The following is a 15,390-nucleotide window of genomic DNA, read 5'->3' on the forward strand; positions in this document are numbered from 1 at the left end:
ACCACACACACACGACACACACACACCACACACACACACACACACACACACACACACACACACACACACACACACACACACACACACACCACACACACACACACACACACACACACACACACACACACACACACACACACACACACACACACACAGTCTTATCAAAGAGAGATATCCTGCAGCATTCACCATCCATCCTTATCTCTACTGCTCTTCTGTCTGCCTTAAAAGACAGGGCCCCTGTGTGCAGCTCGCTCGTGGGACCCTTCAAGCACGTTGCTGAGTTTGCGTCTGCTTTCATCATTGGGCCAGACAAGACAGGGACTTAAATAATATTAAACCTCTTTTCGATCAATATTGAAAGCCTGGTTTGAGGGGATATTAGCGGTGCGCGGTCAGCTGTTCGTTTGCCAGCAATTGCTAAAAACCCATCCGACACCACCTGACTAGATGTGATAAAGTGCAATCAGAGGGCTGCACCCGACCCGAACCCGCTAATGTAGAACATGCGCTGTAGGCTACAGTCAGAGATGGCGTAACGATTTTTTGACAGGGAGTGCATTTTGTGTTTTCGCCTAATTTGGATATGTTTCTGCTTATAATTTCCGACATTCTGGTAGGCTATTGACAGTCAACTTGTCTATAACTAGGGATTGATCGAAATTTACAAAATGGATACGTGGAGGCTGAGATACAACCTCCTATAGCCCGCCGATCAGAGGCTGAGGTCAAACCTCCTATAGCCCGTCGATCAGAGGCTGAGGTACAACCTCTACTTAGCCCGTCGATCAGAGGCTGAGATATAACCTCCTATAGCTCATCGACCAGAGGCTGAGATATAACCTCCTATAGCCCGCCGATCAGAGGCTGAGGTACAACCTCCTATAGCCGTCGACCAGAGGCTGAGATACAACCTCCTATAGCCCGTCGATCAGAGGCTGAGATACAACCTCCTATAGCTCACTATCAGAGGCTGAGGTACAACCTCCTATAGCCCGCCGATCAGAGGCTGAGGTACAACCTCCTATAGCCCGTCGACCAGAGCTGAGATACAACCTCCTAGCCCATCTATCAGAGGCTGAGGTACAACCTCCTATAGCCCATCGATCAGAGGCTGAGATACAACCTCCTATAGCCCATCTATCAGAGGCTGAGGTACAACCTCCTATAGCCCCGATCAGAGGCTGAGATACAACCTCCTAAAGCCCGTCGCATCAGAGCTGAGATACAACCTCCTATAGCCCGTCGATCAGAGGCTGAGGTACAACCCTCCTATAGCCCATCGATCAAGGCGAGTTGGTACTAACTCCACGTCCTCCTTTAGCTGATCGATGGGCTATAGCTACTCTGTCTGGGGTGGAAAGGTAGGTCCTACTCTGTCTGGGGTGGAAAGGTAGAACTACTCTGTCTGGGGTGGAAAGGTAGGTCTACTCTGTCTGGGGTGGAAAGGTAGAACTACTCTGTCTTGGGTGGAAAGGTAGACCTAACTTTTGAAAGTACCAAGCTCAGATTCCTAATGACATCTCAGATTGAATTATGTGCAAACAGTGACATTTTTGTTGAAAACAAAGACACACTGATTTGGCATTGAAACAATAGGATCAGAGGAACACATAGGCTTATCTCTCTGTCCATTCTTAGCTTGTAATTCCAGTAATTTTTGTGGTATTAAAAAAGATTCTGCTAATATGTAAAATTATGTAAAATTGCATGAAATGTTAATAAAATGCTATTTCTTTTCGGACCTGCTTTGACTATAAAGGATATTTTCCCACCCCTAGTCTTGTCCACGGTGGTCTGCTAACCCACAACCTTATGGCCTCCAAAACTTGTGCGTTATCAAAATTCCTACGTTGCCATGTAATGCTTACAGGACGAAGAACAGTTTCTAAAACTGCATATCTAAGGCTTGGGTCTGTCCAAGAAGTGACAGTATTATTTTGGGGTATAGGGGAAGGTCAAACATTTTAAACGTTCAGGGAGGATTTAGGTAAAATATATTGTGCTGAAAGGAGGGCCTTCCATTTTCATTTCAGAGTGGTCCAATTTCCTCCATGTAACCCTTATTATAAATCATGTTTACTCCCTTAGATACAAGCAGCTTCTCTTCTGTCATTATGTTGTCCTAGAAGACTAAATAATCCCTTGCTCACCAGAATAATGTCATAAATGATAGAATGAATACTTCAATATAGTTTATACCGATAAAGTTCTCTCTGTCATCTCTGCTTATTTCTGTTATCTCTGCTTTTTTCTTGGAGCAATGACGTTTAGAGACCGGGGAGAAAATGCACAATTTTGTTTACGATTTTCTGTGCTAAATTTTAAAATGACTCAGTTTAGTTTGACCAGTAAGCAAATAGAAACTGTGAAAACTACCCACATGTTTCTGGTAAGATTTCAGTTCGGCTCAGATGCATATTTTATGTGGTTGAAATACTACAATGCAGTCGGAAAGTATTCAGACCCCTTGAATTTTACCACATTTTGTTACTTTACAGCCTTATTCTAAAATGGATTAAATAAATGCTTTTCCTCATCAATCTACACACAATATCCCATAATGACATCACAATTCCCCAAAATGACAAAGAAAAAACAGGTTTTGAGTTTTCTTTGAAATACTATATGATTTTATGACGCTGATAAAGATAACACCTTTACAGACGGTCCCTAACTGTGCATTTGCATGCTCTCAAGATGCTGAAAGGAAGAAATCATATTTATCCACTCCTGTTCCTGAGTCAAAATGTACATTTCATGTATCATTTACCTGCAAGAAATGCTTAATTCCGCAGGAGTTAATAGGGACTATGTGAGAGGTTATAGACCTACAGTCAGTGTCTAGATTTCAGTTTCCATTTAACCCATCTGAACAGTAGGCTAGAGTTCCCTTGAAGTGCCGTAGGCCTATTTTGATGTCCCCAACTTGATTGTCGAATTTGTATAGCGCCTCACAATCATCACACATAAAATAGGCACTGCCATCATCCTCTTCTACCCCTTAAAATCTTTCCCAAACATTACTGTTCTGACCCTCCCTCCTTTTCAACTCTCCATTCCACAGCTTTCCTCCTATTGGACTAAACTCTAACATTGCCTCGGTGGATCAATGTTTACTTTTTCTGCTCGTTCCCAAAAGCATTTTTGCAATTGGTGTGTCGGCCTGTTAGGTTTGCGTAAAGGTAGGCCCTAAAGCTTAATGGCAGATAGCCTAAAAACAATCAAAGAAAAACCTCAATGTAGCCTATAGATATAAATTGCACAAGAATGATACATTTATGATTTTTTTTAAGGTATTGTTTTCTTCTTTATTCAAACGAACCGCAACCAACCCCCCTTTCGTTCACAGAATATTTCATGACCCTAAACCCGCCGCTCTACGGATATAACCACAGGGGAGGTTGCAGGTTACGAGTTAACCTGAGCGTCGCTGCGGATATCTTTAAAAACACCTTTCTTCCACTGCAAGACAGCCAAATAGAAAAAAAGGGACATTTTATATTACCTGGAACTCAATCCCATAATTCTCTCTGCAGAAGTCCCGTAGTTTGGGGTAGACATGCTCTTTCAGTGCGTTCCTCTCCGCTTCTGTGTCTGAAAACAAGATGACAACATTGATTATTATCAGAGATAATACATTGATCAATATCAGAGATAACACATTGATTAGTATCAGGGATAATACATTGATTAATATCAGAGATACCACATTGATAAGTATCAGAGATAATACATTGATTATTATCAGAGATAACACATTGATTAGTATCAGGGACAATAGATTGATTATTATCAGAGATAACACATTGATTAGTATCAGAGANAATACATTGATTATTATCAGAGATAACACATTGATTAGTATCAGGGACAATAGATTGATTATTATCAGAGATAACACATTGATTAGTATCAGAGACAATAGATTGATTATTATCAGAGATAACACATTGATTAGTATCAGAGACAATACATTGATTATTATCAGAGATAATACATTGATTAATATCAGAGACAATACATTGATTATTTTCCGAGATAACACATTGATTAGTATCAGAGACAATACATTGATTATTATCAGAGATAACACATTGATTAGTATCAAAGATAACACAAGTAGGATTAGTATCAGGATAATACATGATTGTTATCTGAATAACATCATTGATTATACATGGATAACACATTGATAATATCAGCGAGAACACATTGATTAATATACAGCGAGAACACATTGATTAGTATCAGGGATAATACATTGATTAATATCAGAGATGAACACCATTGATTATATCAGAGATAATACATGATTAATATCAGAGATAACAAATTATAAGTACAGAGATAACACATTGATAAGTATGAGATGATAACACATTGATTAAGATCAGAGATATACACATTGGATAATATCAAATAACACAGTATTAGTATCAGGAATAACACATTGATTAATATCAGAGATAATACATTGATTATTATCAGAGATAATACATTGATTAACATCAGAAGATAACACATTGATAAGTATGAGAGATAACACATTGATTAATATCAGAGATAACACATTGATTAGTATCAGAGATAATACATTGATTAGTATCAGAGATAATACATTGATTAGTATCAGAGATAACACATTGATAAGTATGAGAGATAACACAGTGATTAATATCAGAGATAACACATGGATTAGTATCAGAGATAATACATTGATTAGTATCAGAGATAATACATTGATTAATATCAGAGATAATACATTGTTTAGATTCAGAGATAACACATTGATTAGTATCAGAGATAACACATTGATAAGTATGAATGAAGTGCTTTCTCACTGTATGATACATACATTCAGTACATACCACCATATGGTCGCAACATTGACCCGAGAAAGCATAAATATACACTGAGTGTACAAAACATTAGGAACACCTGCTCTTTCCATGACATAGACTGACCAGGTGAAAGATATGATCCCTTATTGACGTCACTTGTTAAATACACTTCAATCAGTGTAGATGAAGGGGAGGAGACAGGTTAAATAACGAGTTTTAATCCTTGAGACAATTGAGACATGAATTGTGTATGTGTGCCATTCAGAGGGTGGAATGTGTAGGACAAAATAATTAAGTGTCTTTGAACGGGATATGTTCGTAGGTACCAGGCGAACCGTTTTTTTGTCAAGAACTGCAACGCTGCTGGGGTTTTCACGCTGTGTATCAAGTTTCCCGTGTGTACGAAGAATGGTCCACCACATCCAGCCAAATTGACACAACTGTGGGAAGCATGGGAGTCAACATCCCTGTGGAACGCTTCGACACCTTGTAGAGTCCATGCCCCGAAGAATTGAGGCCGTTCTGAGAGCCGTGTACAACCGTTACATTAAAAGACTATATCCTTCATTCAGACAGATGACGTCATCATAACGGGCCGACTTTGTAACGGATCTCCTCTTCTTCGTCTGAGGAGGAGGAGCAAGGATCGGACCAATACGCAGCGTGCTAAGTGTCCATTTTAATTTATTAAAACTGAACACTGAAAAATACAAAAATAACAAAGTGAATAATACCGAAAACCGAAACAGTCCTGAAATGTGAAACAAACACTACAACAGGAAACAGTCACCCACAACACACAATGAAAAACAGGCTACCTAAATATGGCTCCCAATCAGAGACAACGACTGACACCTGCCTCTGATTGAGAACCGTACTAGGCCCAACACATAGAAATCCCAACAACATAGAAAAACAACATAGAATGTCCACCCCAACTCACGCCCTGACCAAACTAAAATAAAGACATAAAAAAGGAACTAAGGTCAGAACGTGACAGACTTCCCACTTACAGACCTCAACATCAATAGTAGCTAAATCTGCCAAGAATGCCATTATTGGCTCTTCGCAAATTCTAGGTGAGAGTGTGCAAATTGAGACAAAGAGACAAAAAAAATGGCTCATGGCGTCATCTTCTGAATCAAAAACACTGAGTGGAATAAACTGTATGTAGGGTACGTGGCATGGCATAGTTAGGGTGGGAAGGGTATCTTAGACTAGTGACTCTATGGGTCATTGTTCTATTCCACTTTCATTCCTCATCCCTCCTTCTGTCTTTCTCTCCTTCCCACTGCCCACCCCTGGGTTACAATAATTGGATAGGACAGAGCCCATCCAGTCTCTCTCTCTCGCTCTCTCTCTCTCTCTCTCTCTCTCTCTCTCTCTCTCTCTCTCTCTCTCTCTCTCTCTCTCTCTCTCTCTCTCTNTCTCTCTCTCTCTCTCTCTCTCTCTCTCTCTCTTTCTCTCTCTTTCTCTCTCTCTTTCTCCCTCTCTTTCCCTCTCTCTCTCCGGAGGGGGATAGGTCTGGATGGACAGACAGTTAAAAACAGAACATGCCCAGGAGAAGAACGGTCCCTGTGATGATGGAACACATCAAACACAAATGTGTCACACTCAAATATGTCCCCTGCTCAAGACTGGTTCGTGCTACAAAACTAGGACACTATTTTTAGGGTTAGATCATTTTTTGGGGGGCTTTTGGATGACACGGGCTTCTTTTCTGTTATAAAATACGTGCATTTCTAAAACGCAAGCTATTTACTAAACACTCTATAATTTCCTAGCTGAACTACAGTTACATCGCATTCAGCCTGAATACAAACCCCTTGACTTGTTCAACATTTTGTTTAAGTTACAGCCTGAATTCAAAATGGATTACATGTATTTTTTTCCTCTCAACCATCTACACCCCATAATGACAAAGTTAAAAACATGTTTTTAAACATGTTTTTAGGAAAGTTTACAAATGTATTGAAAATGAAATACAGAAATATCTCATTTGTCACACCCTGATCAGTTCCCCCTGTCCTTGTTATTGTCTCCACCCCCGCCAGGTGTTGCTTGTTTTCCCTGGTGTATTTATCCCTGTGTTTCCTGTCTCGCTGTGCCAGTTCGTCTTGTATGTTCCAAGTCAACCAGCGTGGTTTTCTCGTGCTCCTGCCTTTTCTATTCTCTATTACTAGTCTTCCCGGTTTTGACCCTTGCCTGTTTTCTGGACTCTGTACCTGCCTGCCCTGACCTCGAGCCTGCCTGACACACTACCTCCTGGACTCTGAACTGGTTTTGACCTTTTGCCTGTCCACAACCATTCTTTTGCCTACCCCTTTTGGATGTAATAAATATCAAAGACTCAAACCATCTGCCTCCCGTGTCTGCATCTGGGTCTCGCCTTAATCCCTTATATCATTTACCTAAGCATTTACACCCCTGACTCAATACTTTGTAGAAGCACCTTTGGCGGTGATTACAGGTTTGAGTCGTCTTGGGTATGTCTGTATCAGCTTTGCACATCTGGAGCGGTGGTGAACAGAAATCTTCAAGTCTTTCCACAGATTTTCAATGGGATTCAAGTCTTGGCTTGAATCCGAGGCGAGGCCACTCATAGACTTTCACATTCTTGTTTTGAAACCATTCCAGAGTTGTTTTGGCTGTATGCTTGGGGTCATTGTCCTGTTGGAACGTAAATCTTTGCCCGAGTTTAAGGTTGTTTGCACTCTGAAGCAAGTTCTCATCAAGGGTTTGCCTGTATTTGGCTCCATTCATTGTTCCCTCTATCTTTATCAGTCTCACAGTCCCTGCCGCTGAAAAGCATCCCCATAACTTGATGCTGCCACCACCATGCTTCACGGTAGGGATGGTGTTAGATGGGTGATGAGCTGTGCCTGGTTTTCTCTAGACATAGCGCTTTGCATTCAGGCTTAAAAGTGTAAACATTTTGGCTCATCAGACCACAGAATCTTTTGCCTTATGCTCTCAGAGTCTTTCACGTGACTTTTTGCAAACTCCAGGCTTGCTGTCATGTGCCTTTTTCTCAGGAGTGGATTCCGTCTGGCCACTTTCCCATAGAGCCCAGATTTATGAAGTGCTGTATATACTGTTGTCCTTCTGGCAGATTCTCCCATCTCAGCCAAGGAACTCTGAAGTTCTGTCACAGTGGACATTGCGTTCTTGGTCCCCTCCCTGACCAAGGTCCTTCCTGCCCGGTTGCTCAGTTTGGTCAGATGGCCAGCTCTAATCAGAGTCTGGGTAGTTCCATATTTTTTGCATTTCCCAATTATGAAGACCACTGTGCTCTTGGAAACGTTCAACACTCTAGAAATTATTTTATACCCTTCCTCAGATACACTATATATACAAAAGTATGTGAACACCTCTTCAAATGAGTGGATTTGGCTATTTCAGCCACAAACATTGCTCACAGGTTTATAAAATAGAGTACACAGCGATGCAATCTCCATAGACAAACATCGGCAGTAGAATGGCCTTACTGAAGAGCTCAGTGACTTTCAATGTGACACAGTCACAGGATGTCACCTTTCCAACAAGTCAGTTTATCAAATTTCTGCCCTGCGAGAACTCCCCAGGTCAACTGTAAGTGCTGTTATTGTGAAGTGGAAACTTCTAGGAGCAACAATGGCTCAGACACATGTGGTAGACCACACAAGCTCACAGAATATGACCGCAGAGTGCTAAAAATCGTCTGTCCTCGGTTGCAACACTCACTACCGAGTTCCAAACTGCCTCTGGACGCAACGTCAGAGCAAGAACTGTTCGTCGGAAGCTTCATGAAGTGGGATTCCGTGGCCGCGCAGCCGCACACAAGCCTAAGATCACCATGTGCAATGCCAAGCGTCGGCTGGAGTGGTGTAAAGCTCGCCACCATTCTGGAGCAGTGGAAACACATTCTCTGGAGTGATGAATCACGCTTCACCATCCGACAGTCCGACGGACAAATCTGAGTTTAGTGGATGCCAGGAGAACGCTACCTGCCCCAATGTATAGTGCAAACTGTAAAGTTTGGTGGATGAGGAATAATGATCTGGGTCTGTTTTTCATGGTTCCGGCTAGGCCCCTTAGTTCCAGTGAAGGGAAGTTGTAAACGCTACAGCATACAATGACATTCTAGATGATTCTGTACTTCCAACTTTGTTGCAACAGTTTGGGGAAGGCCCTTTCCTATTTCATCATGACAATGCCCCCGTGCACAAAGCGAGGTCCAAATGGTTTGGTCGAGATCGGTGTGGAAGAACTTGACTGGCCTGCACAGATCCCTGACCTCAACCCCATCAAACACCTTTGGGATGAATTTGAACGCCGACTGCGAGCCAGGCGTAATCGCCCAACATCAGTGCCCGACCTCACTAATGCTCTTGTGACTGAAATGAAGCAAGTCTCGGCAGCAATGTTCCTACATCTAGTGGAAAGCCTTCCCAGAAGAGTGGAAGCTGTTATAGCAGCAAAGGGGGGGACCAACTCCATATGGTTTTGGAATGAGATGTTGGACGAGTAGTAGTCGACATACTTTTGGTCATGTAGTGTATATGCCTCCTCACAGTTCTATCTCGGAGGTCTACAGACAGTTCCTTGGCCTACATCATATAGGTTCTGCTCTGCACTGTCAGCTATGGGACCTTATATAGACAGGTGTATTTATTTCTAAATCATGTCCAAACATTTGATCTGGCCACAGGTGGAGTCCAATCAAGCTGTAGTGACGTCTCAAGGATTTAAAATATTATTTTTTTCTTCACTTTGTCATTATGGGTTATTGTGTGTAGATGGGTGAGATTTTTGTATATTAAAAAAATTATCAATTTTTAATTCAGGCTGTAACACAACAAAAGGTGGAATAAGTCACACACACCTTTTGTGAAGGCACATGGTGCTGATAACAGTAAACCACTGCTCTTTTTCCCCAGATATGATGAAGTATGGCATGTTGACGTAAGCATGGCACAGAGATGAGTGTGTGTGTAAAGTGTGTGTGACAGACATGGCAGAGCGCCTGTCGTCTTGGAAACGCATGCACACACGCACACAAACACAGAACGCCAAAAACACCCAAGACAGTCGTGAAGAGGGCTCGACAAAGCCTATTCCCCCTCAGGAAACGAAAAAGATTTGGCATGGGTCCTGAGATCTTTCAAAAGGTTTACAGCTGCAACATCGAGAGCATCCTGACTGGTTGCATCACTTGTATGGCAATTGCTCGGCCTCCGACCACAAGGCACTACAGAAGGTAGTGCGTACAGCCAGTACATCACTGGGGCTAACTGCCTGCCATCCAGGACCTCTACACCAGGCGGTGTTCAGAGGAAGGGCCCTAAACATTGTCATAGACCCCAGCCACCCCAGTCATAGACTGTTCCTCTCTACTACCGCATGGCAAGCGGTACCGGAGTGCCAAGTCTAGGACAAAAAGGCTTCTCAACAGTTTTTACCCCCAAGCCATAAAGACTCCTGAAAAGGTAATCAAATGGCTACCCGGACTATTTGCATTTGTGTGTCCCCCCCCCCCCCACCCCCTCCCCCAACCCTCTTTTACGCTGCTGCTACTCTCTGTTTATTCATATATGCATAGTCCTTTAACTATACATTGATGAACATACTACCTCAAATTGGGCCGACCAAACCAGTGCTCCTGCACATTGGCTAACCGGGCTATCTGCATTGTGTCCACCCACCACCCGCCACAACCTCTTTTAAGCTACTGCTACTCTCTGTTCATCATATATACATAGTCACTTTAACCATATCTACATGTACATACTACCTCAATCAGTCTGACTAACCGGTGTCTGTATGTAGCCTCGCTACTCTTATAGCCTCGCTACTGTATATAGCCTGTCTTTTTACTGTTGTTTTATTTCTTTACCTACCTTTTGTTCATCTAATATCTTTTTTTGCACTATTGGTTAGAGCCCTGTAAGAGAGCATTTCACCGGTATGGTCTACTACACCTGTTGTATTCGGCGCACGTGACAAATAAAACTATGATTTGATTTGATTAGAGTGTTAGTTTGAGAAACAGACTCCTCACAAGTCCTCAACTGGCAGCTTCATTAAATAGTACCCGCAAAGAGAAAACATGAGAAAACAGCCCATGTCTTAATTGTCTAAGAAAGTGAGGCGAGAAAACCCCCCAACTTAATTAGGTTGCTGGCCTTCTAGGCAGAGTTCCTCTGTCCAGTCTCAACGTCAACAGTGAAGAGGTGACACCGGGATGCTGGCCTTCTAGGCAGAGTCCTCTGTCCAGTCTCAACGTCAACAGGAAGAGGCGACTCCGGGATGCTGGCCTTCTAGGCAGAGTTCCTCTGTCCAGTCTCAACGTCAACAGGGAAGAGGTGACTCCGGGATGCTGGCCTTCTAGGCAGAGTTCATCTGTCCAGTGTCTGTGTTCTTTTGCCCATTCTTAATCTTTTATTTTTATTGGCCAGTCTGAGATATGGCTTTTTCTTTTGTAACTCTGCCTAGAAGGCCAGTATCCCGGAGTCGCCACTTCACTGTTGACGTTGAGACTGGTGTTTTCGGGTACTATTTAATGTGACCCCAAACTTTTAACCGGTAGTGTATGTGGGATGATTTATGAAGGCAGGCACATTTAACAGTTGCGCTGTTGATTATAGACCTAATTAAGTTGGGGTTCTTCTCCGCCTCACTTTTCTTAGACAATTAAGGCAAGGGCTGTTTCTCATCTTTCTAACTCCCCTGCTGCCTCCGCCGCATTGTCCTCCACACCAATCTGCTGGGTAACTTCACTATCAAGCACATAGAAACGTGGTCTAGGAAAAAAAGGGGGCCAATTCAACAGCGCACTGATGCTTCAGAACGCGGGGACAGCGACTCCAACGTGGGAGAAAGCACATTTTGTGATGAAATAATATTGTTTTTTATTATGTTGCACCATATGTAATTACCATATTACATTTTAGTCGCACACGTCTTAGAGTGATGGACTGGGCATCCACGGCCTCCACAAGCAAGATCAGTCCACTTAGACAGGCCTCTACAATGGATCAGTCCACTCAGACAGGCTCTACAATGGATCAGTCCACTCAGACAGGCCTCTACAATGGTTCATTCCACTCAGACAGGCCTCTACAATGGATCAGTCCACTCAGACAGGCCTCTACAATGGTCATTCACTCAGACAGGCTCTACAATGATTCATCCCCTCAGACAGGCTCTACAATGGATCAGTCCACTCAGACAGGCCTCTACAATGGATCAGTCCACTCGGAGACAGGGCCTCTACAATGGATCAGTCCACTCAGACAGGCCTCTACAATGGATCAGTCCACTCAGAACAGGGCCTCGAACAATGATCAGTCACTCAGACAGGCCTACAATGGATCAGTCACTCAGACAGGCCTCTACAATGGATCAGTCCACTCAGACAGGCCTCTACAATGGATCAGTCCCCCTCAGACAGGCCTCTACAATGGATCAGTCCACCTCAGACAGGCCTCTACAATGGATCAGTCCACCTAGACAGGCCTCTACAATGGATCAGTCCACTCAGACAGGCCTCTACAATGATCAGTCCACTCAGACAGGCCTCTACAATGGATCATCCACTCAGACAGCCTCTTACAATGGATCAGTCCCCTCAGACAGGCCTCTACAATGGATCAGTCCACTCAGACAAGGCCTCTACAATGGATCAGTCCACTCAGGACAGGCCTCTACAATGGATCAGTCCACTCAGACAGGCCTCTACAAATGGAATCAGTCCACTCAGACAGGCCTCTACAATGGATTCATCCCCTCAGACAGGCCTTACAATGGCATCTCAGGGTCCCTCAGAGCAGGGCCCTACAATGGATCATTCCACTCAGACAGGCCTCTTACAATGGATCATCCCACTCAGACAGGCCCTCTACAAGGTCCCCCTCTGCGCTTACAAGGATCACGTCCACTTCAGACAGGCCTCTACAATGGATCAGTCCACTCAGACAGGCCTCTACAAATGGATCAGTCCCACTCAGACAGGCCTCTACAATGATCAGTCCACTCAGACAGGCCTCTTACAATGGATCAGTCCCCTCAGACAGGCCTCTACAATGGATCAGTTCCACTCAGACAGGCCTCTACAATGGATCAGTCCACTCAGACAGGCCTCTAACAATGGATCAGTCCCACTCAGACAGGGCCTCTACAATGGACAGTCCACTCAGACAGGGCTCTACAATGGATCAGTCCACTCAGACAGGCTCTTACAATGGATCAGTCCACTCAGACAGGCCTCTACAATGGATCAGTCCCCTCAGACAGGCCTTCTAACAATGGATCAGTCCACTCAGACAGCCCTCTTACAATGGATCAGTTCCACTCAGAAGGCCTCTACAATGGATCAGTCCACACTGCACATCTAAAAGTCCATACAGTCACTAGGGCTACGGGACAGCCCTCTACAATGGATCAGTCCACTCAGACAGGCCTCTACAATGATCAGTCCCCTCAGACAGCCTCTACAATGGATCAGTCCACTCAGACAGGCCTCTACAAATGGAATCAGTTCCCCTCAGACAGGCCTCTACAATGGATCAGTCCACTCAGACAGGCCTCTACAATGGATCATTTCCACTCAGACAGGCCTCTACAATGGATCAGTCCACTCAGACAGAGCCTCTACAATGGATCAGTCCCCTCAGACAGCCTCTACAATGGATCAGTTCCACTCAGGACAGGCCTCTAACAATGGATTCAGTCCACTCAGACCAGGCCTTTCCTCTACAATGGATCAGTCCACTCAGACAGGCCTCTACAATGGATCAGTCCACTCAGACAGGCCTCTACAATGGATCAGTCCCCTCAGACAGGCCTCTACAATGGATCAGTCCACTCAGACAGGCCTCTACAATGGATCAGTCCCACTCAGACAGGCCTCTACAATGGATCAGTCCATCAGACAGGCCTTCTACCAATTGGATCAGTCCCACTTCAGACAGGCCTCTACAATGGATCAGTCCACTCAGACAGCCTTCTACATGGATCAGTCCACTCAGACAGGCCTCTACAATGGGTCAGTCCCCTCAGACAGGCCTCTACAATGGATCAGTCCACTCAGACAGGCCTCTACAATGGATCATCCCCTCAGACAGGCCTCTACAATGGATCAGGCCATCCTCCAGACAGGCCTCTAAAATGGATCAGGTCCACTCAGACAGGCCTCTACAATGGGATCAGTCCCCTCAGAGACAGGCCTCTACAAATGGATCAGTCCCTCAGACAGGCCTCTACAATGGATCAGTCCACTCAGACAGGCCTCTACAATGGATCATCCACTCAGGACAGGCCTCTACAATGGATCAGTCCCCTCAGACAGGCCTCTACAATGGATCAGTCCACTCAGACAAGGCCTCTACAATGGAATCAGTCCCCTCAGACAGGCCTCTACAATGGGATCAGTTCCACTCAGACAGGCCTTACAATGGATCAGTCCACTCAGACAGGCCTCTACAATGGATCAAGTCCACTCAGACAGGCCTCTACAATGGATCAGTCCACTCAAGACAGGCCTCTACAAATGGATCAGTCCACTAGACAGGCCTCTACAATGGATTCAGTCCACTCAGGGACAGGGCCTCTACAATGATCAGTCCACTCAGAACAGGCCTCTACAAGGATCAGTCCACTCAGACAGGCTTTACAATGGATCAGTCACTCAGACAGGCTCTACCAATGATCAGTCCCTCAGACAGCCTCTTACAATGGATCAGTCCACTCAGACAGGCCTCTACAATGGATTCAGTTCCCACTCAGACAGGGTACAATGGATCAGTCCCACTCAGACAGGCCTCTACAATGGATCAGTCCCCTCAGACAGGCCTCTACAATGGATCAGTCCACTCAGACAGGCCTCTACAATGGATCAGTCCACTCAGACAGGCCTCTACAATGGATCAGTCCCCTCAGACAGGCCTCTACAATGGATCAGTCCCCTCACAGGCCTCTACAATGGATCAGTCCACTCAGACAGGCCTCTACAATGGATCAGTTGTTTTCATTGTCATTCTTGGTCCTCATTGCTCTCGAAAAAATATGTCTACGGAGAGAGTGGGAGAGAGAGAGAGAGAGAGAGGAAGAGGGGGAGAGAGAGGGGGGAGAGAAGGGGGGGGAGAGAGAGGGGGAGAAAACAGAGAAAGAGTGGAAGAGAGAGAGAGAGAGGGGGGGGGGGTGAGAGGGGGCGAAACAGAGAGAGAGGGGAGAGAGAGGGGGAGAAAACAGAGAAAGAGCGGAAGGAGAGAGGAGAGAGAGAGGGGGAGGAGAGGGATAGAGAGAGAGAGGGAGAGGGGGGAGAGAGAGGGGAGAGAGAGAGAGAGAAAAGAGAGGGGAAGGAGACAGAGAGAGAGGGGGGAGAAACAGAGAGAGAGAGAGAGGGAGAGAGAGAGAGGGGTGAGAGAACAGAGAGAGAGAGAGAGGGGGAGAGAGAGGGGGGGCAGAGAGAGGGGGAAGGTGAGAGAAGAGAGAGAGAGAGAGGAGAGGGGGAGAGAGAGGAGAGAGAAGGGGAGGAGAGACAGAGAGAAAAGGGGGAGAAGAGGAC

At 44.7% G+C, this 15,390-nt stretch overlaps 1 protein-coding gene across 1 annotated transcript in view; it reads right to left on the reverse strand.

The window, feature by feature from the left end:
• LOC112069869 (NACHT and WD repeat domain-containing protein 2) overlaps nt 1–15,390 on the reverse strand; it is a 72,178-nt gene that overhangs the window by 46,422 nt on the left and 10,366 nt on the right. Inside the window, exon 2 of the mRNA XM_024137248.2 lies at nt 3,509–3,597. Within this exon, the coding sequence (XP_023993016.1) occupies nt 3,509–3,597 (89 nt within the window). The remainder of the gene's footprint in view (nt 1–3,508; nt 3,598–15,390) is intronic.

This window comes from Salvelinus sp. IW2-2015, unplaced genomic scaffold (assembly GCF_002910315.2).
Source record: "Salvelinus sp. IW2-2015 unplaced genomic scaffold, ASM291031v2 Un_scaffold1139, whole genome shotgun sequence".
NCBI classification, from domain to species: domain Eukaryota; kingdom Metazoa; phylum Chordata; class Actinopteri; order Salmoniformes; family Salmonidae; genus Salvelinus; species Salvelinus sp. IW2-2015.